The sequence below is a fragment of the Abrus precatorius genome, unplaced genomic scaffold (genome assembly GCF_003935025.1).
Source record: "Abrus precatorius isolate BTA unplaced genomic scaffold, Abrus_2018 Scaffold4, whole genome shotgun sequence".
In the NCBI taxonomy this organism is placed as follows: Eukaryota; Viridiplantae; Streptophyta; class Magnoliopsida; order Fabales; family Fabaceae; genus Abrus; species Abrus precatorius.
This window is the reverse complement of record NW_020874384.1, coordinates 15,138,434-15,165,088: the sequence shown is the minus strand read 5'-3', so window position 1 is coordinate 15,165,088 and position 26,655 is coordinate 15,138,434. Positions and strand designations below refer to the sequence as shown.

At 33.6% G+C, this 26,655-nt stretch overlaps 1 protein-coding gene across 2 annotated transcripts; it reads right to left on the bottom strand.

Moving 5' to 3' along the window:
• Positions 1 to 31: 31 nt before the first annotated feature.
• Positions 32 to 25,052, bottom strand: LOC113864276. 2 transcript variants are annotated; one of them, XM_027497824.1, is made up of 27 exons: positions 24,627 to 25,052; positions 24,094 to 24,253; positions 23,373 to 23,465; positions 22,981 to 23,083; positions 22,631 to 22,799; positions 15,823 to 15,997; positions 14,688 to 14,816; positions 13,985 to 14,581; positions 13,266 to 13,889; positions 12,818 to 12,883; positions 11,917 to 12,030; positions 11,592 to 11,837; positions 10,893 to 10,940; positions 10,660 to 10,806; positions 10,020 to 10,148; positions 9,861 to 9,923; positions 9,244 to 9,354; positions 9,065 to 9,148; positions 8,926 to 8,973; positions 7,797 to 7,871; positions 7,432 to 7,527; positions 5,481 to 5,561; positions 5,334 to 5,405; positions 3,882 to 3,926; positions 3,717 to 3,800; positions 2,014 to 2,117; positions 32 to 870 (listed from the first exon to the last, which is right to left on the bottom strand). In XM_027497824.1, exons 1-27 carry the CDS (start codon positions 24,833 to 24,835, stop codon positions 756 to 758), a joined length of 3,987 nt encoding a protein of 1,328 aa, XP_027353625.1. In that variant the 5' UTR covers positions 24,836 to 25,052; the 3' UTR covers positions 32 to 755. The 2 variants fall into 2 exon arrangements, with proteins under 2 accessions (XP_027353625.1, XP_027353626.1); XM_027497825.1 differs by lacking the exons at positions 32 to 870; positions 2,014 to 2,117; positions 3,717 to 3,800; ... (1 more) ...; positions 5,334 to 5,405; positions 5,481 to 5,561 and adding an exon at positions 7,037 to 7,256.
• Positions 25,053 to 26,655: the final 1,603 nt, after the last annotated feature.

The window sequence follows — 26,655 nt, the reverse complement described above, 5'->3', positions numbered from 1 at the left end:
ACGCTCAAATGTAAAAGAATCACAAGATTTAATGAAGAATGTTCACCATATTCGGTTAGCAATATATATGATAATAACACGTCATGATAAATTAAATAAATGATACATTATAAATAAAAAAATAATATTTTAAAAAGTGAAATTATAAAAAATACGTAGAAAAACTAGCTTTTATGTCTCTATATAGCTTGCTCACAAGCCTACATTGTTATCCCTGCAGCAGACTAAGTTGCGCTTCCAATAACGGTGATGTTTAATCTGATAAGCTGAGTTCATTTCAAAGTTAGATGTTCGTTGCAAATCTTACACGACTAATTGAGAGGTCAGAAAGGGGCTTTCAGAGACCTAATTGCATTTCAGCATACGGTATCCTTTGCAGAATGGGGACTATGCAACTGTATACATACATGTGGATAGTCCATATTCCCAGAAAAGCCAAGAATAAAACATCAAAATTGAATGAATAATATTACAGTGAAAAAAAATAGAATAAACACAAAAAAAACTATGGTACAAAATCCTGCAAGGAGGCTGGGCGGATTTCCTGGAGCACTGGAACGAGGTTCTGTTGATGAGAAGATATGACTGAATTGCGTACCCCGAAGTTGACAGGGTCATATAAACTCTAAAAGGGCTGCATATTCTGGTAAAGTCACCACATATGTTTGTGTATCCTCTGTTTTAATGCCTGGAAACCCTAGAAAATCGCCCAATCCATTGGTCCAATTACTAAATTCCTGTTAGTCACTTAACTATCACGTCAGAGTTGCTCCGTGAACTGAAGAACTTGTGTCAGAAGGGTGTAACGAAGTAGACAAATGTTGCTGCACATGAGCATCATTTGCAAGACCAAGGACTGCTAAAGTTGACCTGCACATGGGTATATGTAATTTTAATTAATTACAATTTAAGTTAGACCTAGCTTCTCTAACAGAGAATGCAAAAGAAAATCTAAAGCTAGAAAATATAGTTATGTTTAATATATATTCTACATCATTTTTTCCCACTAAAATTTAAGCTAATCAAGCATAATCTTTAAACAAGTTGTTAATTGGTGTAAGATTAATTTTGATTTACACTTCGTGTCATGTTTATGACCTTATATACCAAATATACTTGCTACTTCAGAAATAAAAATTAACATTATATCACTGGACATTTATGGGATCAGTAGCCAACACAAAAGAACTTTTGAGCAGTTTCCCACCTTTGGTTTTTGGCCCAAAAGTTCCCCTTGCCCACAAAAAACAATCTCATTTCTTCCTTTATGTTCTACGGGTTTGATCCAACCTGATCCATTTATAGCAAAAAGTACAAAATAAATCAAATTGATTATTCTGTTTTTTTATATCAAAAGTACTATGTGAAATGAAATATTTGTTTTTATTTTGCTTTATCTATCCCTATATTGCAAATATAGGGTTTGAATAATAGAAAATCCTTTCTTCTATATCTGTATTGATCGATATTGTTACATTCCAATTCATTCTTGATACCTTCCAAGGAAAATCCTGAATTAGATCCCAAATTGACAGGTTTAGTTATTTGAAAAAATTGTTTCCTAGGATCCAATTACAAGCTTAAATTTATGCTTTTAATTTTCAGGCAGTGTGCTTTTTCCTGGAGCAGGAATATAAGAAGAAATATACACAGTATAACACTTCATATTGAACTATAACTTGAAAGAAAAAAATATACCCTGATGAAGGTATCCAAGTTCACTGCAAAAGAAGGTTCTAGGATATTTTACCTAAGAACCAAAAATTTTGCAGTTATTTCATTGGCATAAAAAGCAGGGGATCAATGCTTTATTTTAAATTTCAAACAAGTGAGTTTTTTTCTTAAATATGCTGCGTATTATGCTACAACATCTGAAAATCATGCATCTCATCAGTTATTTTCATTAGTAATTGGATGAAAAGGTAGTGGGGGATTAAAATCACACATAGCTCATTGTAGAAGAATAAATAATGCAATTAGGCCTTTCAAATTATAATATCTAGAAAAGCTCACCTACTAAGTGAAGATTTTACAGTTGGTTGGCTGGCATAAGAAGCAAGGGGACCTCTGAGATTGGCATGCCTATTGAGTGCACTTTCCAGTTGTTGAGGTGGCAACTGTGAGGAGAATGCAAAAACTATTATTATTGGGAAGTATGTAAACAGCATCTAGATACAAAATATAAGCTAACAATATTGTGTAATTATAGTAAGTAGGATAGATACAATCTGAGTATTTATTTACTTTGTTCTATATAACTAACATGTCACTGTTATATAGTTTAGACACATGGATTCATTTGTCTCTTGTTTTCTATTTCCTTAACGTGGTATTTAGAGCCTCAGGAATGGCAACTCTCCCTATGCGTACCCGGTAGACCTATTGTTCATTGATTATTATTTTTTTGGGTAAGCCATGTCACACTTTGATTTTCAGCTTTTATCTGCAGCAACGTCCTTCCACCAGCATCACCACCTCTGTCCTCCATTAGCCACTGCCTGCCAAAGTCTTCTCCAGCCAGTCACCCTTGGATCCCCTCCATCTTAACAAAATCCCAATGGTTTTAGGCCAACTTGCTGCTACACGCACACACAGTGTCATCCCAGTACTACCCTTCTCTATCCACATTGTACTGTTAGCTATACGTATAAACATGGCATTTTATTAGGAAGAAATAGGCATCCCCAATTACCCGATAGAAAACCCTGTAATTTTAAGGGTCTGCACCTCCCAATGCCAAAAGGCCCCAATTCTCTCACAAAGGACAAAATGATCTCTCTCAAGCTGCTCTCAAATTTATATGCAATTTGCCTTAATTCTTCTCTATCTTAGCCGAACAAAATAATAGACATCAACTAACTCTCTCTCTTACTAAACACTGACAGATATCAGCAACTAACACAATTGTAGTCAACTTCTTGGGATTCCATCATGCCCAGTACATTCTGTTCACGAGCTGTGCTTTTGCCTTGGAGTTGTGGAGCAGCAGTCACTGGAGTAGCTTCAACCACTGCAAGAGTAATGTGGCACAGCATTTACAACAGGGGAAGCTTATCTAAGATGAATGAGCTCCATCCAAAACTCTACCACTATGGATGACCATCTCCCACTGTGGAAGAACCCTAGTCCTGTGACCTTATCAGTGATAATGAGTTGATCATTGAACCCCCATCAGTCATCAGTCGCCTACAAATATCATTTTCCCTTCCATTCTGGTCTGCCTATTGGCCCATCAGCCTCATCCTTCAAGAGTCTATCTTCCCTTCAGTCTTCTTGCACCAAAAAAAACCATCTTAATTTTCTTGCATCCAAGTACCTTCCTTTCCTCTTATGCTTTCATGCTCTCCTGACTCCTGTTCCCTTTCTTGGACTCACTGTCAAATCATGGTCACTCAGGTTGGAAATGCTTAAGTAAACAACCAACCAACTAACTCCTTGTTTTCACCATGTTAGTGCCCCTCTTTTCCATCGACAAGTTGGACAAGAGCAACTATGAGGCATTGGCTTTGGATATTAAAGTTTGGCTTACTATGTAGTTTGTAGGGATGTAGGGCTACACGTAGAGGTGTCAACATGGGTTAGCCCATGATTCACCCCATCAGCTTTTCTGTGAAGTTTTATACACAGAAATGTGATGTCTCGTTTTCTTTTCCGATAACAGTTATGATCCAAGATAGTAAAATAACAAGATATCACAAAAGTTGACAATGCATTACCTGCAATAATACTTGAAAAGATCGTGGCTGTGTCTGATATACACATTTTAAGAAACCAACCCAAAGTTTGGGCATACGCCACACCTGCACCCAGTGTAAAGTAAATAATCAGCAGTTTGAAGTCCATATATTAGGGTAGGTGAATTCCGGATTGAGTAAGCATACCTGTTTAGTCACAAGTTTTGAGAGTATCTCCATAACAAAATCAACCTAAAAAAGAATATTGAAATTTAGAAGTATAAGTTGATTTTTTTCTCCATGTTATTCTGAAATGTAAAAAACAGTGCTAAAGAAACAAAAATGTTAAGAGAGATTTGAAAGTGTCAATGGAATATAAAAGCCAGAAAACAAGGAAAATACAAATACTTTTAACATCATTAAGTAGCTCCATCTCATTGTTAAATTATAGGTGGAAACCTTGTTTTAAAATATTTTAATGTCACATTGTATAGATCCAAAGGACCAACGCCAAACAAAATCCATCCATTCTGTGAGACCCAATTTCACAGAAGTATTGTTCCTATTCAATCGGTTGAGCAATAAGAATGTGATTTATCTTCGGAATGTATGGACTCAATGGAAACTGTTTTAAACTCCTATCTCACAGAACAACCCTGGAACACTTGCTGCCTTTCTCAAGGAAATCTTGGCAGGCTTTTTTTTTTTAATTTGGGGGCAGGGGGGATTAGGAAAATTCCATTTTCTGGCTTCTATGGAAATACATGGACAAAGGTATAGGCTACTCCTAGGTCAAAACCAAGGTTGTCAAAATTGCGTGACAACATGATGGAGTGCACAATTCAACGTTTCTACCTCAAAACAAATCATGCAACACTATGACCTAAATCTGCATGCAGGATGTGGTTCAACGCTCCAGGTCATGGAATTGTGGAAGCACTGCACCAAAAACGCACCAGGTTGAAGTTGTATGTGGGTCAGATATCTTGCAACTAGTTTCTTAAGAAAAACTCATCAAATCTTGACAGCGCTAATCTGCACAGCCTAGTCTAGCAATCTTGAAACCATACATTTTCCAATGATTGAACATTTTCTTCTCTGTTTTGGTTTCCGTGCTCTGTTTTGTTTCAAATTTAATGCCTAAAATAGAAGCAATGGTTGCTCTTGCTAATCAGTCACAAGAAACTGCCTTTGTTTTCTTCCAACGAGAAATAATTTGGATATAGGTTGCATCTTAATTTTGTATTTTTCAACATATATATTTGTGTAGCTTAATTTATATTAAGTATATTTAAAATAGTGGTCATTTTGATACCCCGCTATAGTGTTTTTGGGTCAGCCACTCCACACTACTACTCGGGAATCGGGATTGACTACTATACTACTATCTACTTTTTATTATTTTCATACATTAATGTACCTCAATAAAGGAACAGGAAAGAAACATTGCTTGAACCAAATTCTTGAAAATAGAAGAGCAGATATTGGAAATATAGTTTAGTCAGCAAAATCTCATTAAGTAATGTATTCACAATCCATTCCCTATGATACCAGTATACTGCATATCATCTAAAGAATTCAACTTCAGGATAACATCTTAACACAAGAAATGCATTAACAAAAGCAACAACGCATGAACACTAAAAATTGAAAGATTACCAGCGCAGGAAAAGCATCAATTGCCTGAATAACTGTTCTCATGAAAAGTAGAGGCAGCGGGCTTTGATCAACCTGAAAATTTAAACAGGGCGATGAAGATTTGAAGTAAAATCCAGCATTATTGGCCAATACACCAAGTCTCCTTACCATCTGGTTCAGTGCCTTTGCCAGAACCTGTTGTGTGAACACTGTACGTTGCTCAAAACAAGCCGAGCAGGCATCTGTTATCTGATAACACAACAATAATTCAACATTATGCTTCAAAATTTTCAGTACCTGGTACTATATGACTTGTACAACCAACACTGAGGAATAAGATCATACAGAAAATCAGACTTGGGTTAGGTAATTGGTTGAAAAATACTACGATTATAGAAGCTGAAATATTTAAATACTAAAGCACAGATGCATTCTAGATGGCTGACCACAGTATACACAATCACAATCTGGCTTGAACTTTTAACTCACAAGACAATAAGAGTGATTTGCATCTGCTTTTGCATTTTGTCTTAACAATGATTTATGCTAGAGCTTTTCACACGTACTAATAATGATAGCATTATTTCTGATAAACCAAGTTCTGAATTAGGCAGTAATAGTTCTGTATTAGTTTGTTATTAGGAAGTTATTTTCATATTAATTTCGTATCACGCAGTTATAAATTATAGTGTTAGTTATTGTGTGGCAGACTTGTAGAAGGCAGTTAAGGTGTCAAATTTCTAGTGTTTAGGAGGAAACACCTTGCCCTGGGGGAGTGGGGGGACCCTATGTTTGTTGATGGTTGCACTCAAATCTAGCCTAAAAGAAGATCATGCCAACAATTTATTCAGAATTCAGTATGCTAATTTCTCAAGTCCAACAGTTTCTATATAATGCTACCATGCATGACAAGTAGAAGGCAGCTAAAGAATGACAAGTCCAACAGTTTCTATCTTGTAATTATTTTAGAGCAATAATGCATGCCATATAATTTAGAAAAAAATAAATGTGAAGGTGGGGGTGGGGGGACAACAGCTGAAGCTTGCACTTTTGATCTCTCTAGTTTAGATTATGTGTAATTTTTGTCCCTTCAGTTTTTTTTGAGCTAATTAAGTTCCTCTACTTTTAGAATTAAGAAAATTTGGCCATTCATTAATTTTGTTCACCTTCAAATCCTCAAATTATTAGTTTTTATCCAATTTTTTTAGCGCTTTAGATTGATTTATGATATTAAATAATTTTATATTTTTAAAAGTAAAAAATTTAGTGAAATTTAATAAAGATTTGAAGGATTTTAAAAAATGAGAGCTTAGAGTTTGAAGAAAGTTTTATTATTATACTATGCTTTGATTGAAATTTGATATTTTGATTTGAGTTTTGAGTAAATGAAAGCTTAAAACAATTTAATCAATTCAATTTATAAATGTTTTAAATAGAAAATGAGAATTTAAGTTTTTTAAATAAAAGAAATTGACAAAGGAACTAAATTTACTAGATTTTAAAAGTAGGACTTGATTAGCTCAAAAAAATTGAGGACCAAAATTGCAGAGTCCAAACTAAAGCGACCAAAACTACAGTTAAGTCATGATAAACCACAGAAGTACACAAAGCACCCCCATTCCCCTAAAAATTAAACAAGAAATCAGGAAAGTGAGAAGTATATCACAATTACAAAATCATCCTAAATAAAGCCATACAAAGACAACATAGCAAAAAAATTTGATGATTTGAACTATAACATATCTTAAGCATATTGACTAGAATTACAAAGTCATACACCAATTCAAATACAACCCAACAGATTTAATTCCACTAAGAGTATCAACCAGATTAAGCAATAATCAGCTTTATTCTTTTAATAGCAAGGATCCAGTTTACATCGTGATCATGATACAACATGTTTTTATTTGCCTTGTCACAAAACCCAGATAAGCATGTGACATCCTGCAAAAGCATTAATACATCACATTTTTCATAGATCATCAATAGTCGGCTACAAAGACAATAAACAAATAATAATAATAATAATCACATTTATGAGAAAGATTCCCAGATGCAGGGGAGGATGGAAAGAATACTCATAGTATAAGTGTAATAAAATAAAATGATAAAGACATGCCTTCTTAAGTGCCAGGCCATCTTTCTCAGGAACAATTCCATGGATTGCAACCAACACTTCCACAGGTGTTAAAGCTGGACCTGTATGAGCTGAACCCTGCCATGAACAACATTGAATGCTTAGCCTATCTAAAAAGGAAAAAGATAAAGAAATGAACTTACAGTTAGAAGATGTATGTTATAATTCCACATTTTATTGAGGCTAATTTAAATAAAAACTCCTGTGTACCCAAAAGGAACCGATGTATGGAAGCACAGAGTGCAAATAAAAGTGCAGTCAATGCCCGAGTCAAGGCAAACCAGAGCAGTAAGCATATCATAATGAGACATAGCATATGTAATTAAGCTTGAGAATTTAACATATACCTGTAGTATGTGAGCTAGTGCCCTTTGAAACTTTTCCAATGGAAGATCAACAAGCCGAGGGAATATTGGTAAAACCTGCTACCATAAAAAAATTGAAGTTCAAGCCTATTATAAAAATATCTACTACCCATACAGCAAGAGAATGCTATATAATATCACTACTAACATTGCATTATGTGCTCAAAATAACTGATATACTGTTTCAGGAGAAAATGGTGAACAAGATAAAATGTCATTTACAAACAAGCTGAATCAAGTTAATTTCCTCTAGTTATAAGGTGCAGGTTCACAAACTAAATATGCCTAACATAAATTCTAGAATAGTTAACCACTGAAACTAGATTTGACTCTGGAAGCATACTTAAATAAACTAAACACCAAGTGAAAAAAAGCTTCCAAATGAGAGTATCATCGTCTGACAAATGTTAGGATAGGGATATCAAATATTTTTTATCTGATAAGTAATAAATGTTCTGGATACAATCCTTAATCGTGCTACCCAATTCTTAATTAATTTTTACAGCCATATATTCCCTCTAGTCCTTTTTATAAGAACTTTCTTAAGGATTTTTGTTGGCCCTTCACAAAATTTTAGGAGCATCATTACTTTTTCACAAATTTTCCCAACATTAATTAAACCTTTATAAATTTTTTTTAACAATTAATATAATAATAGTTTGATTTTAACTAGGGATGAACTTGGAATGCTGTAACTAATTTTTCAAAAATCAATACAATAATTACTTCCAACAATTTTTCTTAATCTATGTGATTTAGTTGAAAGAGTCTTATAAAAAGGACCGGAGGGATGGGTGCAGGTGAAATTAGTGATTGCAAGCATTCTTAAGAGAATTTACTGATCTAACTTTTTCATACCTAAGAGAAAAGTGGAAGATTGTCAATACTAAGAAATAACTAAAACAAGATGGGAAGTAAAACAACCTAAGCATCAATATAAAATGGAGTGCAAGCTTGCACTCTCATACAATGATTCAGCATGAAAAATCCTAAAGTATTTTAATTGCCAAAACAAGAGGTATGCATACAATTGCACAAAGTTTTATTTTAAAAGAAAATTTAGCAAGAATATAAATAGAAAAGCAAAAGAAGAAGAAAGCTATAATATGACCTCTTTTTTGGAAAGTGATGACAGTAACGGAACAAGTATTGTAACATCCTGCAATGGAGACCCAGCTTAAATAAGAAAAGAAACAAAGAAATCTAAGCATTGGTGGAAAAGTTTATAATGGTTTGGCTGATAGACATACTTTAAATTTAGTTTCATATAAACATTTAACTGTAGATATCAAATCAGAAGATGGCGTTGTGTCTTGAGTCAATATTTGCACCACCTTCAAGAAAACAACACCAACATTAATGTCATCATATTCCAATGATGGATCAAAATAAGCTATATAGTCAGCAATGAGATCAGAAAGAAAGCTACCAGTGTCAGAAGATTTTCACTTCCTTGTGGTGGATCAGATATGATACGGAGCAATTCAGAATAAGATTGCCCTAATGCCCTCACAACAATAGGAATGTGGCGATGAAAAGCCTGCAAAAGCATAAGTAGAAAAAGTCAGAAGCATTGAACAAAGAACCACTATTGCCAACAATAGCAGAAAAGAAAATCACAATACAAAAGGTAAAAAAGTGTCCTTAGCAGCAAATGGGCATGATTCACAGAGACAACCTACGTGAAAAGATCATGTTTTCATTGTGAAACAAATACTTACATCTTACATGGGTATATTGTTCCACATTATCACATGAGAAAACCTAAACCCAAAGATTTATTATGCATAATTGAATCAGCGAGAAGACAATTCAGGGCACATACTCTCAATCTCATACCACAAATATTTTGTCAAAGCTTATTACCATGCTACAAAGACCAGGGCAAATTTCATCAATCACGTTTTTTAAGTTCAAAAAGACTCTTAGATCCTACTGTGCGAATGTTACATACATATCAAATTGACCAAAGAAACAGCTGAGTTAACCTAATTCACTGTATCCTCCAACAATAAAACAGGTAAACTAACATAATTAACAAAAGACCTGTTTTACAGTTCTCGGGGCTTGCCCATATACATTAAATACAATCTGAAGAAGACTGGGTTTCTGCAAGGATATGAAAACTGTCAGCATAACAAAAACAGACAAAAAAACAATCATTATTGAAGTCATTATCTTGCATGAAGTATACATAAAACTAACCTTTGTACATAAAGCAAAAAACAAAGAAATGAGGCGTTGAGCTTCAGAAAAAGATATAGATGGAACACTTTGAATCATTGGTTTAGCAACTCTAGCAGAGTCATTTTCAGAAATTGTGGACTCTAAAACCTGTAAAATTAAGTATTCATTACCAAAAATCAGTTGAAGAGCAGAATAATGACCAAGCCTTATCCAACTAAAAGGGACAGCATTTTAAGCATGGAGAATAATTTAACAAAAAGATTCATAATCAGGAAAAACAAGATTTAAGCCTAATTTCCAATTCATATTACACAAAGTTTCATTTACAATTAGTAAAAATTGTCTTATACAGTCTTACAAAACTAATGTCTTAGAATTAGTAAAAGCTGTCTTATACAGTCTTATAAAACTAATGTCTTAAAGCAATAGCTGAAAAGAGACACAGTAAAAACAACAGCTTAAATTCTTGATGTTTTACTAACAGTAATGAATCAGACAAAAGTCTAATATAATTAATACGAAACAAGATTGCTTTGGAACAAAGGTGGCTACAACATCAGAATCAAATAATTCAATCAGATATATTATGGAATTGTCCACAGCACTCAACAAAAGGAACATTAATTAGATAAATGACACAAGAAAAATAGTACAAGACCTCTGCCTTGGCTCTTTCTTCAGTAGGTCCAGACTGCATAAAACCTGTATCTGAAACTTCATGATCTACAGCAGAAAGAAGCATTTCTGTTGCAAATTTCTCAACATCTTCTGATATGTAACTAAGCTGAAAGAGCTTGTTTGTAACCTGTCCAACACAAGTAAGAGCATTCAGGTACATTATTGATTAACAGCGTCAGATTTCATAGGACCAAAACCTTTTACAGTTTATACCAGCCGAATAGCTTTTGCACGAATCTCATCCTGTGGGTGAATAGCACACTGCATAGTAAATCAACAAATTAGACATTGGAAAGATGTCACAGTTAACAATTTACATGACAGGAAAAGGAAAGCCAAGGTTAAGCAAACATGCAAACAAATAACATTTTTTTTTGGTCAACAATAACAGTTCAAATATTGGCCATTTCAGAAAACATCGATGGACTTGCTACTTAATACATAGAACGCAAAATATTTTCTCAAAAAAGTATTGGAAAAAAAAATAACGGCTAATGGAAAATCAAGCTTATAAAATCTGGAAATAATACACACACACACACAGATACATAGATAGATTAAGGCAACAAATTAATCATTAATCACTAATCACTATTACAATCCTTCGGTAGCTTCATCAGTCTGGTCAATACACTCAGTGCAAACAAAACTATAAATTCTTTCAAATGTAAAAATACAGAACTCTGTTGGAAACCTATTTAAGGCACATGGATAGAAGATGGTCTTCATCTTCAATCATTTTAACTTTCAGTCCATTCTTTTGGCCATTTCGTGTCCAATTATTACAATTTAAGTCCAAGCATCAAAGTGCTAACCTCCAATATGCCAGAGACGCATGACTATAAATAAATAGCCAAGAAGATACCATGCACTATCCAAATGACATTCTGCTACAAGAGAATGACAGCTTACCTTCAATGCTATTCCTAAGCAGGCTTGGCGATTTTGTGGACGCCCCAAAATTAAACTCCAGATGGCACCAAGACCTTGAGTTACTCGTTCAATGTCACGGATAATTTTCCCATCATGACCAACAATATCAGAATAGCAAAGATCACTCAAAATCTTCAAGGTCGATTCGGGCAAAAGTGGGACTTCACCAAGAAGTCTACTAAAAGACTTGTCTGAAGCTGGAAAAGAATCCAACAAAGTTTTGGCCTACAAGTAGTACATCAGACTTCTATGAGAAAAGATAGAAGTAATTTTAAATAAGACAAAACAACAATTATGAGCATACCACTCCCAAGAGAAATTTTTCATACAAAACAGCAGAAGATGAAGTGTTTCCAACTGAATCCAATATCATGCGAGAGTGAAGATGGTACAAAACATGTAGTACAAGTTCATGCCCCTGCAAATCCATTAGTAGGTAATAAGTTAGAATTATTCAAAAGAAATGAATGAACAGATACATTTTTTCAGAAACATATACGTAAATAGAATCATAATCTGCAACCATAACCGTTGAAAATTTGCTCTAGAATCCAGACAAAATTTTTGTATCTGAGCTCGTTAAAAACAATACTTGTGAAAAATTTGTGACAAAACAGAACTCTTCTCTACCAACTTGCCACTAGTTGCCATTTTGAAATTCTTAACTCTTAGGAATAAACAATAGCTATGATTCTACAAGACCCCATAATATGAAGAATTGAAGATTTGAAGAGTTGGCAGACTAGTTCAATCCTTCAGGCTAACATTATTTGACCACACATTTAAACAGCCTCTCCATTCACAGGGGTAATGCACACATGTAACCCCACTAGGTGGTCGTCTGTGCTGCCCCTTCTTATAATTACAAATGTCAAGATTCACCAAAATCAAAATTGACAAATCTGCTTCACAAAACCAGATAGCAAATGAATGATACACCTCCTTCAATTAATGTGCGCATATCTATTCCATTTCATAAGCAAAAATAATTTGCAAGTCTGACTCCAATGCACGAATTATACACATTACTTGCAATAGAAAAGTAGCCATTTTCAATACACTAAAATGTACAACAAGATATCGGGCAAATAGTGGAAACAACTGCACTTGAAAAATATTCAGCAAATTTCCATTACACCAAGACAAGTTAAAAAGACAAAATAAAGTTAATTAAAAAACTAGAATCTAAAATGAAGACAGGGCACCTTTCGCCAGTGATCTTCTAGGATGTGTTTTTCCAGCATCATATTAAACTCGTTGTCATTATCAATCTACAAGGAGAAAATATTGGATAACGCTGCTCAGAATTTATGAAGATAACAAATAATTGAAGTGGATACATGCTCCAAATTTCTTTATACTGCATGCAATTTGTACAGAGATACACAAACACATTCATTTAATATAAATATTTCTTCTATAAATCTTGCAATCTAAATTTTTTAGTTGTACCTCTGAATTTCTTATGGTGAAGGGATTAGCTTTCATATAGTAGCATGTAAATGCTTAATAACTAAACTATTAAGAGACAAAATCAATTGAATACTGATGTTAGACCACATATGTAAAAGTTGTAAAAAACAGAAACAGCAAAATTCATATCTTAATAGAATAAAAATCATGGAGACCTAAAAAGAAAAAACAATTTTCTACCTGAGCAACTAGTCGGGCAAGTAGTGGCATGCAAAACTGCTGACAATCTGTCCCATGCAAATGTTTGTAAGAATCAATTATATGCCGAATAGCCACATTTTTCACTTTATTTTCCTGTTCTGTAGATAGTTCAACATAAGGTGGAAGCTCTGGTAACTCCAGACAGGTATCTTCTGATGTAGATGCAACTTGAACATCATGAGAAAATTGATCAAACTCTACAATAGATGATGAATCTGTCCCAACTGTTTCAGTATCATCCGACAGCTTCACTGTACTCAAATCCTCATCTTTTAATTCAGTGGAAGAGAGTGAGAGATCCAAAGAATTAGCTTCTGTAATCCGATGAACATCTCCAGGTCTTTCCAAGATCTCTGTTTTGGGTGATGCCCGATCAGGTTCAGAAACCGAGGGTCCTTCAGAGATCATATCATCATTTTTTATTTTGACTGTTAGATCTGATGGAGTATTGTCATTAGCAGTCACAACAGGATGTGAAACAGGCTTAATAGAAGACACATGCTCATCAAACTCTAATTTTGTGACCCCAGTATCATCTGCAATTGATACAGTTGCTCCTCCAGGAGTTACCACAACACGCCGTGGATCCAGGCGCCGGGGATCCTGAAATTTTGGTTCAAGGTAACACAGATTGTATTTTAAAATTATATATAACTGACTAGCAGATGCCAATTCTTATAAAGAATAGCAAATTTTACCCGGCGTGGATCACGTTTAGAATCTGCAGGCAGGTTACTGAAGTTAGATGTGTCAGATGGCGATGAAGTAGTGGCAATAGCAGTGGCTGTAGTTGAAGGGAATGATGCTTGGGCAGTGACAGAGTTTATTGGAACAGAAGCTGCTATAACCTGTGATTGACTGACTTGGGAGCTCACTTGTGTTACTGGTAAATTCCCAAGCCTTGCTAGTGGTGGGGGGGTCTTAGGCAAGTGCTTCATATTAGTTATGACAATATCAGCCAACAGATCAGGATGAATCTTTGAAATGAGGATTTCAAGAGATTCGGCACCTCTCTCTCCTTCAGCAAGTAAAGCACCAATCACAGCAATCATTTGCTCTACAGCAGTTAGTTCACTATCCAGCAGAGGAGCATTAGATGATACTCCATTAACAGGGTTAAGATCCTGCCCGGAATCATTGATTTGAGCTGGTAAAGTAGAGTGAGAGTCAGGACCAGTACGTATTCGCTTTGAGATGGCTTCATGACCATTGGCCAATTGTTCATTATCTGGAGGAGCGTGTCTTTTTCTAGATAATTCCCCTGAAACAGGTGACTGACTTGATGGTTGATCATCCTGAAAGTTAAAAACCAAATTGAGCATGATATAAATATATGAAAACAATCATAGCTTCTGTTCAAAGCCAGCAGCTTACTTTGCAGCAAAAAGTCACACTACAAACCTTGCTAACTCGTGTATCACGGGTAGAACGATCACCATTTTTAATCATTTTGTCAACTTGTCGAATGACCTGATCAGCAGCATCACCCGCATTCATAGCCCGCAGGCTCCTTATTAGTCTTTCTCTTGACTACAAAATATCAAAATATTACTTTGAGATAATGAGTCTAATCATGGTTAGCCAAATAAACAACCTGTCCTCATTTTTTAAACCTAATAGCAAAGGATCCTAATAAGAAAAGTATCTTCATGTATTATTCTCTTCCTACCGATGCTTGCTAGAACATGATCTGTTCTTCACTATAAAATGCTGAATTCTGTATTAAAATTGAAAAGAAAATAGCACACTTCTTGGAAGGAGGGAAAACAGTAACTGAATACAGGAAAATTTGTAGTCAATTCCTACATATATTCTACCGTTCCATCTACAAGCAAACATGAAACTAAAGCACTGTCCATCAACAAGGCATAGCTCCTCTAAAGTGGAATGAGCTCAAGTTTAAGAAGTACTCCAGGAAATTCTACAGAAGGTAGGACACAAATCCCATGCTTAATACTGATATATATAATTTGGGTATCTGATAATAAATATGAAAACCTGAGTTTTTGCATAATACAAATATACAATATCATCTTGATTCCATTTGGCCAACTTTTCAACAATACAAAGTAGGTTAAACTAAAAACTGGGTCCCTACACCTAACACTGTTTTTCATTTAAGCCACTACATAAAAAAACACTTGCTAATTGATCCTTGCCGTTTGCCAAAGTTATAACAGTATTATATTTAATCCCTATACATGATACTGTATTTTGGACCCAACATAAAAGAAAAAAATTACATTTTGGTTGTTACACTTGACACAACATTTTTCATTTTTTTCATTGCATTAAAAAAACATGTATAACTTCAATAAAAGGTGACGATTCATCTGTAAACAGTTTTTCATGTAGGGATAAAAATGTATAGTTTTTCAACATAAGGACAAAAACAGTATCAAGTATCGACATTATATTTATAATTTAACCTACAAAGTAAATCTGTAAGGTCCAATATTTCTTACAAGATATTTAGGTGGGAAATGTGTAAACTATTGAAGCTAGAGTCTCAAATATAAAATACAAGCATATTTACCTCTAATATTGGTGAATAAGTGCACCTTAGAAAACCCAAAAAAGCTGTTCTTAAGGAGTACTGAATGCTAGCAACATGGCATCCTTTCACAGTTTGAAAATTTGGATCAAAATCAAGCAATGCTGAAAGAATATTATCATAGTGCTGTGGCCTTTTCCTTGCAATGGCTGCTAAACTGTCAAAACAAACACTTTACAGGGTTAGATTTTAGATCAAATGACTGGAGGTGAGAGATGAAAAACAGCATCTACAAGTAATGCTACGGAACATGATAGTTTAAGCAACACCAAGTAGATATAAATTCAAAACTTGGGGAAAAAGTATATCAATATCTTGCACTAGCAAATCTCAAGTACATTAATTCAGAATTCCAGTCACAACCAATTTAACAGAAAATCATTAACAGGGAAATTTGTTTCGAGTGTCCATAATAAAAATCACCCTGCCTAATTGTCAAAGCATCACATTTGAATTTATGTGATCCTAACCAACATTTTCTTTCAAATTCATAATTAATAACCTTGTGGATATTGGCATGCTCAAGCGGTGGACAACCATGTTTAAAGAATGTCAAAAACAACCAGACCTGAATCACATGCACATATGTTTAAGAAGCTCTCATTAAAATTTTGGTTATGATTGTTTATTTAATTAAGAATTCACCTATTTTATGAATTAAGGGCACTGTTAGACAAACACTTTTTAAAGAAAAAAAATGTTAGTCACAGTGCTGGACATCTTATCTTGACATTCAATTTGTAACTTCTACCAAATCTGAGTTTTTGCTTTTATAAAAAAAGAATGTATTAAGACAAAAAGAAATATACAAATGTAGAGAGTATAAAATCCTCAAGGGAAAAAGAGATTAAAAAAGACTAAACGGGAAAAAAAAGAAAAACCCCCAATGATCAAGAACCATGAGCCCATGACAGAGTATGTCAATCTCCCTGAACTCTGCAAACTGATCAAACCCACTTCCCTAAATAGGAAATTGCCAGAACATCAGAAAGAAGCTAGAAAAACTACTGGATCCCCCAAAAGATCTCAAAAGAAGACTGCTGACGAAAGAAAATTCCAGCAATTTTTTCCAACCAACTATACCAAAAAACTGCAAACTGAGAGCAACACTAAAGCTTTGGGCATATATGTCAGTCTTATTTGTTTATCTGAGTAAAATTATTCAAAGTGAGACAAAAATACTGCAGCACTGCTTACTACAATTCCTTCGTTCAATACTCTAGCACTCTTAACTTCTATACCTTTATTCATTATTATCAATTCCATATAAACCAAGCTGAAGGGACAGAGCTACTGACCATGTGACGTGACACAGTAAAAGTAAACCAAACATCATTTAATATACTTAAAAGCCATCCCTCAAACCTCAGTTTTCATCACAAACCAGAGTTAAATTTCCAAATTCCAACTTCTATCCTAAATAAAACAATATGAACAGGACACTAAAAGGGGGAAGAACTGAATGCTTTAAAAGCAGTTCTGACCAGAAAATAGGAATACAAAATCATTATTAAAAATAGAAGCACAGAGAAATGTAGTGGATAGCAGAAATAACATGGCCATAATTGGACAAATGTCACATAATGATAAAGGAGCACGTTAGTCAATTTTAGGGGTGAAGCTGGTCACCAACTATTAAAACTTTATAATTCTGCAGTTACATTGAATAGACTGTCATGATGGCCAAATAAACATATCTTTGCACCAGAAAAGAACCACAGTGGCCACGATTTAAAGTTTATAATTAAAGTTAAAAACTCAATTGCCTGTATATTAAATTGATGCATCCTTTAAAAAATTATAATAATAAAAAAAATATCAAATATAAAATAACATATACCAAGCCCTCTTCAGTGCTTGACTACAATATAATACAATATCAAAGGAAAAGCAATGATGAAGAATAATCCAGTATGACCAACTCATAAAATGCAAAGTCACAAACTAATAAATAAGTACATTACAAATTATTATCATTTACAAATCCATTCAATAATGGGAAACAGAGAGATGCAGTTATCCAGAGAAAAAGGAAAAGGAAGGGCAAGCACAGAATGGCAAAGGTAAGGATTAAATAGGCAGTTTTGGTTGAAATTTTCATTGAACCAAAAAATTCATAAAATACGATGGTATTACCATACAGAGAATGGTTATACTCTGAGGGAATGAATTGCAATTTTTCAAATTTCTATTGGACACAACCAAGTTTCAAAGACAGAACAAAAAGAGGATCTCAAAGAAGCCAATACAAAGAACAAGAAAAAGTCGGGAAAGTAGAGTGGTATGTAATTGTTCTGTAGATATACACACTGGATAGGAAGTAGGAAAATTAGGTTTCAATAATTTATGCTTCTGTTTCTGCAAGAGTCTGATAATTTTAACCTGAAACAGGCTAGCTTCCACATCTCATCCAACTAAACAATAAACAACTGGCATAACATGAGTCCTGATTAAGAATAAGATCAACCATGATTTCATGATACCTAAGCGAAAAATGGTAAAATAATGAAGAAAGACTCTATAGCATACAACGACTGAAATTATCCCTAGAGTGTGAACAGCATATACAAAACTCAGCCCTCAATCTTTGCTACCAGTAGAACTTTAATAAGCCAGCTTCAAAACAATATCACATAATAAACCCTGACCATCTCTTGGAGTAATGTTGAAAGAATGCTTTCAAACTTCAGTAGCAAAGCCTTATGATTCAAAATGGATTTTCCATACGTTGAGAAACAGTTCTTAAATAAAAATAGGCATGCAGCTAAGAGTAAAGATAAATCATTCTTACATGTTGGTATTCTCTTTGATTTTCTACAATACATCTAAGTTCTTACAAACACTACACATTGACATAAGGAGGGTAGCATATGGAAAAAGGAACCACCCCCACTAAATTAAAAACTGGTTAGAACACAGTGAATAAAATTTAATTCATTAACACTTATTTTAAAGCTGCTTAAGAATTTAATTTCTCAAAATAATGATTTTCATATTAGTGCAATTTTTTTTTCTGAAACCTTGCCAAATAGTTGATATTCTTTCCACCATTTATCATATCCCTTGCTTGTTCATACTTTTGAAGGGGAGAATTGTTAGATAGTTTGTACAAAACTATAAACTGCGCGTCCATGTCATGAAATTATTTTCAAAAAGCAAGTTTAAACCGCAAACCAGCTGCAAAAATGAAAGATAAACAAAAGATTTGCAATTCAGAAGCTGGTTGCTAGAACAATCAAAGGATTAGCAGAACAGAAGAATATTGAGTACTGGGTAAAGTATGTAATGGTCCGAACATCATCAATATGCTAACCATTGGAAAAAAAAACATAAGCAATGAGCCCAGGTAAATATAGCACAAGAACATCAATATATAAATTGAATTATTGAGGTATTAACTGTTGAACTGTGCATCAGCTGTTATAAAATAATACATACATTAACTGTATATATGCTTACAGATAAAAAAATTAAATAGTAAATGGTCTCTTAAACAGTTTACAATAATAAACTGCATCACTTGACGACCATGTTTCCTCAGTTCACGAGATGACCATTTAAATGCACCACTTTCGATTCTACCACCCGACCAACTGGCACTCCATAGTATAAAAGAATGAACGATCTTACAGTCTTATCAAAGTAACTTCCAATATATGAACCACCAATGCAGAAGTATCCAACGCCATTAACTCCTCACAAAGAACGATCAGCATGCTGGAAGGCTAAAAAAAAAACAAGCAGCTGAACTTGTTTTATCCATGAGTTCCTGCTTCTGTGATCCCTCCACCAATTTGAACATAGAAAAACCCGGGGCAAGATGCAGTTATATGCTAAATTTTTAAAGCCTTTCATTGATGTTAAGACATTAAATGACATCAGTAATGAATAAGGCAGGAAAGTATCACATAATAATATTGACATGACATCATGATGCAAAAAAGACAGACTAGAATCATAAGAAATGTACTTGTCACCTTCCTGCATAGAAATGAGAAAGGCAGAACAGAAACACTTTATAATACTTCATTTTGTAAAGTACACACGTTACACTGACTATATCGCAGCAGCAACAAAGGTTTGCAAGTAAACACACATACAATTTTAAACTAATAAAATTTAGAACCATTATGTGTTTTGAAGCAAGGCCTCTATACTTACAAGTTCACAAGCTGGTAAACACATAAGCATTGAATTCATTCACATGCAGTGTAAATACAATTAAAATAGAGATGAATTAAATAGAAGGGGGTTAAGAGGAAGAAAAGTTGACCCAGAAGGCATAGGCATGTATTTTCTTTTCCCCTCCATCTCTGTAGTATCTTTGTAGCCATCTTCTTGTTTTGTACTCTTTATTTTTCTTGCCTTAATGAATCATTCTTTTACTAAAAAGAAAAATTCAAGCAATCATGCTTCCCCCTCCTATTTTAGTTTCACTTTTATTGTTATACTAGGGAAACCACTTATAGTCGATAATTTGTATGATTTTTACTGCACCTTTTCTCACCCTCCACAGATAAAAAAATCTTCAAAACCTCTATCTAAATCCGCCATTACAACTAGCCTTCTGCTAAATTGCCAATATTTACAATCAACATCATGTGGTGCAGAGAAAGAGTTCTTCAGAGTTGTATGTTCAATACTGTTGAATTTCAGGACCACGTAACAAGTTCATAGCATGATATCATCATGTAAATTAAAAATTTACCTTCGCATGGATATTAAAAGCAATTTCTAAGTGCCAACAGGGGACAACAATAATATTAACTGCATAAGAGAATCAATACCAAGTACCATATATTGTATGGTGCCAGATACAAAAGCAATATGAAGAACTCTACAAAAGAAAACTAGGAGCTTGAAAGCTTTCAGCAAAATTGACGGTTGAAAGTGAATTTTGTCGAGCAAAATGAAGCAAAACGAGGATATACCGAACAGCCATATAAATATTAGGGCTTGTTTGAGTGTGGGTTTTGTTTTTAGTTTTAAAAACTGTTCTATAAAATAACTATTAAAAACTGGTTTTAAGAAAAGACGGAAAAAGAAAAAATCTTATTTGGTGAAATGATTGAGGGTTGTTCCATTTTCTATGGGTGACAATCTATTAGCCATAAGGCAATCACTATAGCAATTCTTGCCAACAGTGTTACAAGAAATGTCTCTAGCTGCAGAGAGCTTCACCTTAGAGACAAGCAATCACTGGAAGAGAGTAAACCTGATTCCAACTAATGCACCATGCGCTCCTAATCAGAAAGGTACAAAGGCTTGTCTGCTCACATGCCGCACATTTATGTTGAAGCGGTAAAGCGATGGTGAGTTTCATTATGAAGGACAAGGAGGAGAACTGACTGCCACTTCTGAGACTGAAACCTCTCTTTGCTTGTTGATGAAGAAAGCTATAAAGGATGACTAGGACTAGAGAAATATTTGTGAACAATAAAAAAATGATTCCTTTTTATAGAGAAAGGAGACAAAATTTACATGTTTATTACTACAAAATTGTCACCATAGAAACAAAAGAACAATTTTCAAAACATCTAAAAGTTCTTGTCTTCTAGTTTCTTAAAAACATAATTTCAAAACTTGTTTTGAAAACTCATAACTAAAACAACTTTTGTCAAACATATTATTTTACTTTTTTGGTTTTTAGAACAAAAACTGTTTTTTGAAAACAACATTCAAACAGGCCTTTAATTTCTCCCATAGCTGATGATAGACTTCATGTTACCAAAGGATGCACACAAATCAATCCATAGTTTAAGGAGGGGAAAAATACCAAAAAGCAACCATTCCCAAGGACAACTGATAATTTGCTAAGAAGAATTTATTTACCAGCGAACAGAATAAACGCAAAGTCTGTCACAATAAATATAAACTTCCAACACACCTAGTAGTGCCCCCTTTTCAAGATCAATGAACCTTAGAAACACAATTTCATACGAAGATATATGCTTACTAGCATGTGTCATGTTTATTTTACCAAAGGTTCATCATGAGTTGTGGAAATTCAGCACAATGAGATGGCCATAATGAAAAGGTAAACAATAGACCGAATGTCAAAAACACCATCCAACTCAGAGAGTATACCATTAGAAAGGAGAGAAAAATATTTAAATCACATCATATCATACTGTATACTACTAAGCCAAAAACTACATTCAAGTTACAGAATATACACACAAAACTAAACAGAATATGAAATGTGTCAAGAAAATTATTTCTACTATTTAATGAGGTGAAAGAAAAAAATTGGCACCAAATTTTAGAGCTGATGGTATCTTCCGATTATGCACATGCAACTGAGTGCAGTTATAAACAAGCTATATCAGTTTGTTATTCCGCTGATAGACTCTGTACAGTTAGAAATACTGGCTCTAACTATTTATACTGTATCTCAAATCTCTCTCTCTTCCTTGCTCTTGGTCTCTGTCACTCCCATTTCCTCACAGATTCTCTGTACTCTAGGAACTTCTATCAAATACACCCTATTAAACACTTCTAGTTACTTATAAAAGCAAGTGTTAAATCAATCATGCAATCCCCACTCCCTTTATTTAAATAAGTATATGCTGGGAGAAAAGCATTCTCAATACAAAGAGAAGATAAATGTACAGAGGTACAAAAAACAACAGATGAAAACAAATAATGTTAATCTGCCTACATTCATACCATCAGTAGTTGTCACACAACAAAGGAAAATAAGCATTTATATGCACAACCACCTAATTTTAAGGTGCAGCAAAACAGACAATTTCCACAGGTTATTAACTGCTACAACACAAAAACTCACCAATTTACAACGGTAATTGTCAAGCAACCAGGAAGACTGCCAGCAGACTGCAATAAATTTAATAGAATGCCAATAGTCCTATTTGCCTCTGACATAAGCAACACCGGATCAAGAACAGGATGGGGGTGACCACCCACTAACCATGAGACATTAACAGCTTGCCTAACGCCTGTATTTGGATCAGTGTTAGCATAAAATTAATGAACAGATGACTGTTAAGCAAACAAATCAATTTCCTATTCAAAACTGGAACATCAAATAACAAGTGTGCTGTAAGAAAGCAATGTCAGACGGTGTAAAACCATTTAACCCATGTATACATTGAACTCATCAAACTCGAAGAGCAGTACCTTCTGTAGCTGATTTATCAGTATCACTGATGTCAGATGTAAAAATTAATACAACCGTTTCCAAGAATTTCAGTGCCAGCAACTTTATTCCAACAGAACCAGGCTACAATATCAAGCAAATTAATTCTCCAATCAGAAAATATAGATGTATATATAAAGTCATTGGATTGATAGAATCTTAGGACTGAATCAGTTGCACAAATTATCAGTAGTGAGCAACCTAAAATCTCAGGTGACAATTTTCGGAAACAAATTTAAAGTTTTTCAAGCTGGTAATGCACTAGCTTCCAAAAAGAAACAATTTCTGAATATAGAAAAGCCTAAAAGAACATGAGTCACATACCAAGCAATTATGGCAAAAGCAGTGGACTAGAAAGCAAAAAGCTAATTACCTCCAGAGCAATCCCAAAAACAGCATCCTTGAACTTAAGCATCCACATCCAAATATCTTCTAGCCACCTCTCAACTTTACCATATTGTTGAAACTGTTTAGTTTTCCAAATTACTATCACTTGGTCAGTATCATACGATATACCAAAAAAAATGTAAAACCGGGGGAGTGAAATGGGCACAGGCTCTCTGTACTAATGAATTTCTTCGTTATTGAAAAACAACTCGCTCTTCATTTATTGAAATAGTTTGAATTTTAAGATTATTGTCATATGTCAGAGAATCATAATACATACCAAAGTCAGTATCTTAATGAAATGGGAGTGAAATATATTCCTTCTTTCTTTAAAAAAAATATCTAACAATAATAAGTCATGTATCAATGACAGGTGATTAAATAAAACACCAGAAATTATCAATATGGCCAACATTCCATGAATCTGGTCTAAAATCAAGGTAAAAGAATAAGACCATAGAAACCACAATAATCGATAACCTCATCTCAACTCCATAGTTAATATATATGGATGGTGCCAACTCCTTACACGCCACAGCCCAAATCAAAGAAAGTTAAAGGTGGCAAATGGAGAGAGCCACCATGACCAAGATTGTACACAAAGCAATCAAATAATCAGCAAGATGTAGTCTTATAAATGTTAAATAACATCTGAAGAAAAACTCTATTATCTGCAGGCAGTTAGGAAGGAGGGACAGAGAAAGTACCTGCACAATCATCTCCTCTAAAACACTACGGAAGATATTTGTACCGCTAACAATAGACTGTTTTATAACCATTACATCGCTGTCTCGTAAAAATGTTAATAGTACAGATATCAGCTTAGGAGAGTGCTCAACAGCTCTAAAACCAATCTCCTCAATTATCCTGGAACACGGTGAAGGAATCACATTAAAAAATATATCTACCAATTACAGAAACACACCAGAAGCTGCTGCATATTGAGAATGAAACACAAACAAACTTGCACCAAACAAACTTTGGCAGCATGCACGCACATTCAAGAAACACACGGCAACAAGAAACCGAAAGCACAACAAGAAAAGCACCAAGCAGAAATGTAGCGGCACAACATTGCCCTAGAACGCTAAATTCTTCAAAGAAATTGAGAAAGAACGCAGTGCAATTCAAGAAAACGACATAAACAAGGAAACAGAGGCAGAAAAGCCAGAAAGAAAGAAAGAAAGAAAGAAAGAAAGAAAGATGGAAGAAATGAAAGAAAGTAGGGTTAGGAAGTAACTGGATGAGCAATTTGCGAACGAGGCTTTCGGGGGAAGACTGAAGCTCGAGCAAGTAAGGGAAGAGTTCGGCGGCTAGAGAGGGGTCGGTGGATAGAAGAAGGTCTTTGGCTTGTTTCAAGGAAGAGGTTTTGACGGAGAGGTCGCCGTGGTTGTTGGCAGCGGCGAGGAGAGAGAGGGCTTGGTCCCTGTCCCTCGTAGGAGCGGCCATGGGTTGGGGTGTTAGGGTTTTGAAAGAGCGAGTGATAGAAGATAACGAAGGTTCAATTTATAAATTATAATGATGTTCGGAGGGAGCTACGAAGAAGTTTGGAATGGAATTGAAGCTAACAAATCGGCGGGCTGAATCTTAATCACAGTCACTCCCCAGATGGAGACGATGCGGAAATGCGCATTCTGATTGGGAGTGCTAAATTTATCCCCTTATATATCATATACCATGAACACATTATTGTCGACAAACGTTTCTCTATACATTCTTCTTTCTTGTTTATAGCAATACTAATTAATTAAAACTTTAATCTTCTTTTTTATTGGTTATGGATATTATTTAATTAAAGTATTTGGTATATGATTATTTTTAAAAACAAATAATATTAATATTTTATTTTATTATTATTATTATTATTAAATATATATATGTTTTAATTCTTGATGATAACCACCTTATAATATTAAATAAGTTTAAGTTAAATATATTAATTTTTTTAAGTTCATTTATGTAAAACTCATTAAATTTGTAATTTAAAATTTACCTAAATTATATTTTCTATTGATTTTTTTACAGAATATACACAATAATTTTAAAACATGTTTATTGTGTATTTAAATTAATTGATAATGTAAACAGATTTATGCTGCATTACAATTAAAGTTTCAGTCAATATACTTTCATTCTATTTGATTATGTTTAATTTGGTGAGCAATAAGTGAAAGATTGGACTCATCAAAACTAATAAGTTATCCTGCATTGAATAATAATTATTAAGTTAATATAATTTAAAAAATAATAATATGTTTTTTAATTGTTTTAATTTTTTATATTTTTTTAAATGGAAGGTATTTTAATTATTAATAAATATATTTTACTGTATTGAATAAAAATAATTTTAAGCGATAAAAACTTATAGTAAAAGAATGTTTAATAAACAAAAGACACATTACACAATTAATAAGACAATTAACTTTTAAAAATGTTGTGGTCTAATATGGCTTTTAAAATAGTTTTTATTTATTCATATTTTATATATATATAAATAGATTAAAAAAATATGAAGAAGAAATATTGTTTTTCTTGCACGGTTGTTTATTAGAAACATATAATTTCGCAATTTATATTTGTCATAATTAAAACAATACCCGTTGATAATGGGTGAAACGTGAGATTAAAATAACCCTTAGTTTGACTTAGACAGGTTGCATTGCTTATTTGACTCATCAATCAAAATAACATAATCATAACAGGTAAAATAACCATGTTTCGTTATCATAAATACTACTAGGAGCGTGAAAATCAATTCAGCAACACGTCAGCAACATTAAAGATCTATAACCTTTTTTTCATTAACTCGAACTACTTATTAAATTAGTTAAATTTTAAAAATATTTTCAAACACAGTAAGTAAGAAGATCCTGCCCCTTAATTAAGTTATTTCATGGACCCATTTTCCCTCAAATTTTAGCTCATGAAATTTCCCAGTTTGTATTAATACTTTGTTGATTTTAACCGCGAGTGACCTTTTATTTTCGTGTTTGCTTCATTCATCCTTCTGCTTTTTACATTTATAAACTATAGTAGTATTTGTATAGACCGATAGTATTGTTTTGTTTTTAGTTGAATAATTATTTTCCTCACATTTTAGGAGATGTATTAGTTTATGATTTTATAAGATTTAAAAAAAATTTAAGTAAAAAAATTTGTTAATATTTAATTAGAATTTTATGTTACTTAAAAATAATTTAGTAGTATTCAATCTAAATTTTTAAGATTTTAAAAGAGTCTATTAAAATTCATTGATATTTATTTAAAAC

What these genes read in the sequence shown, in the direction of transcription:
- LOC113864276 (XM_027497824.1), bottom strand. Translation starts at nt 24,835, where the DNA reads ATGGCCGCTCCTACGAGGGACAGGGACCAAGCCCTCTCTCTCCTCGCC. An exon ending in GTGAAAATCTTCTGACACTG is followed by an intron (nt 9,149 to 9,243) that starts GTAGCTTTCTTT and finishes GTTTTCTTGAAG; the next exon opens with GTGGTGCAAATATTGACTCA. An exon ending in ATGGCCTGGCACTTAAGAAG is followed by an intron (nt 5,562 to 7,431) that starts GCATGTCTTTAT and finishes TTGTGTTATCAG; the next exon opens with ATAACAGATGCCTGCTCGGC.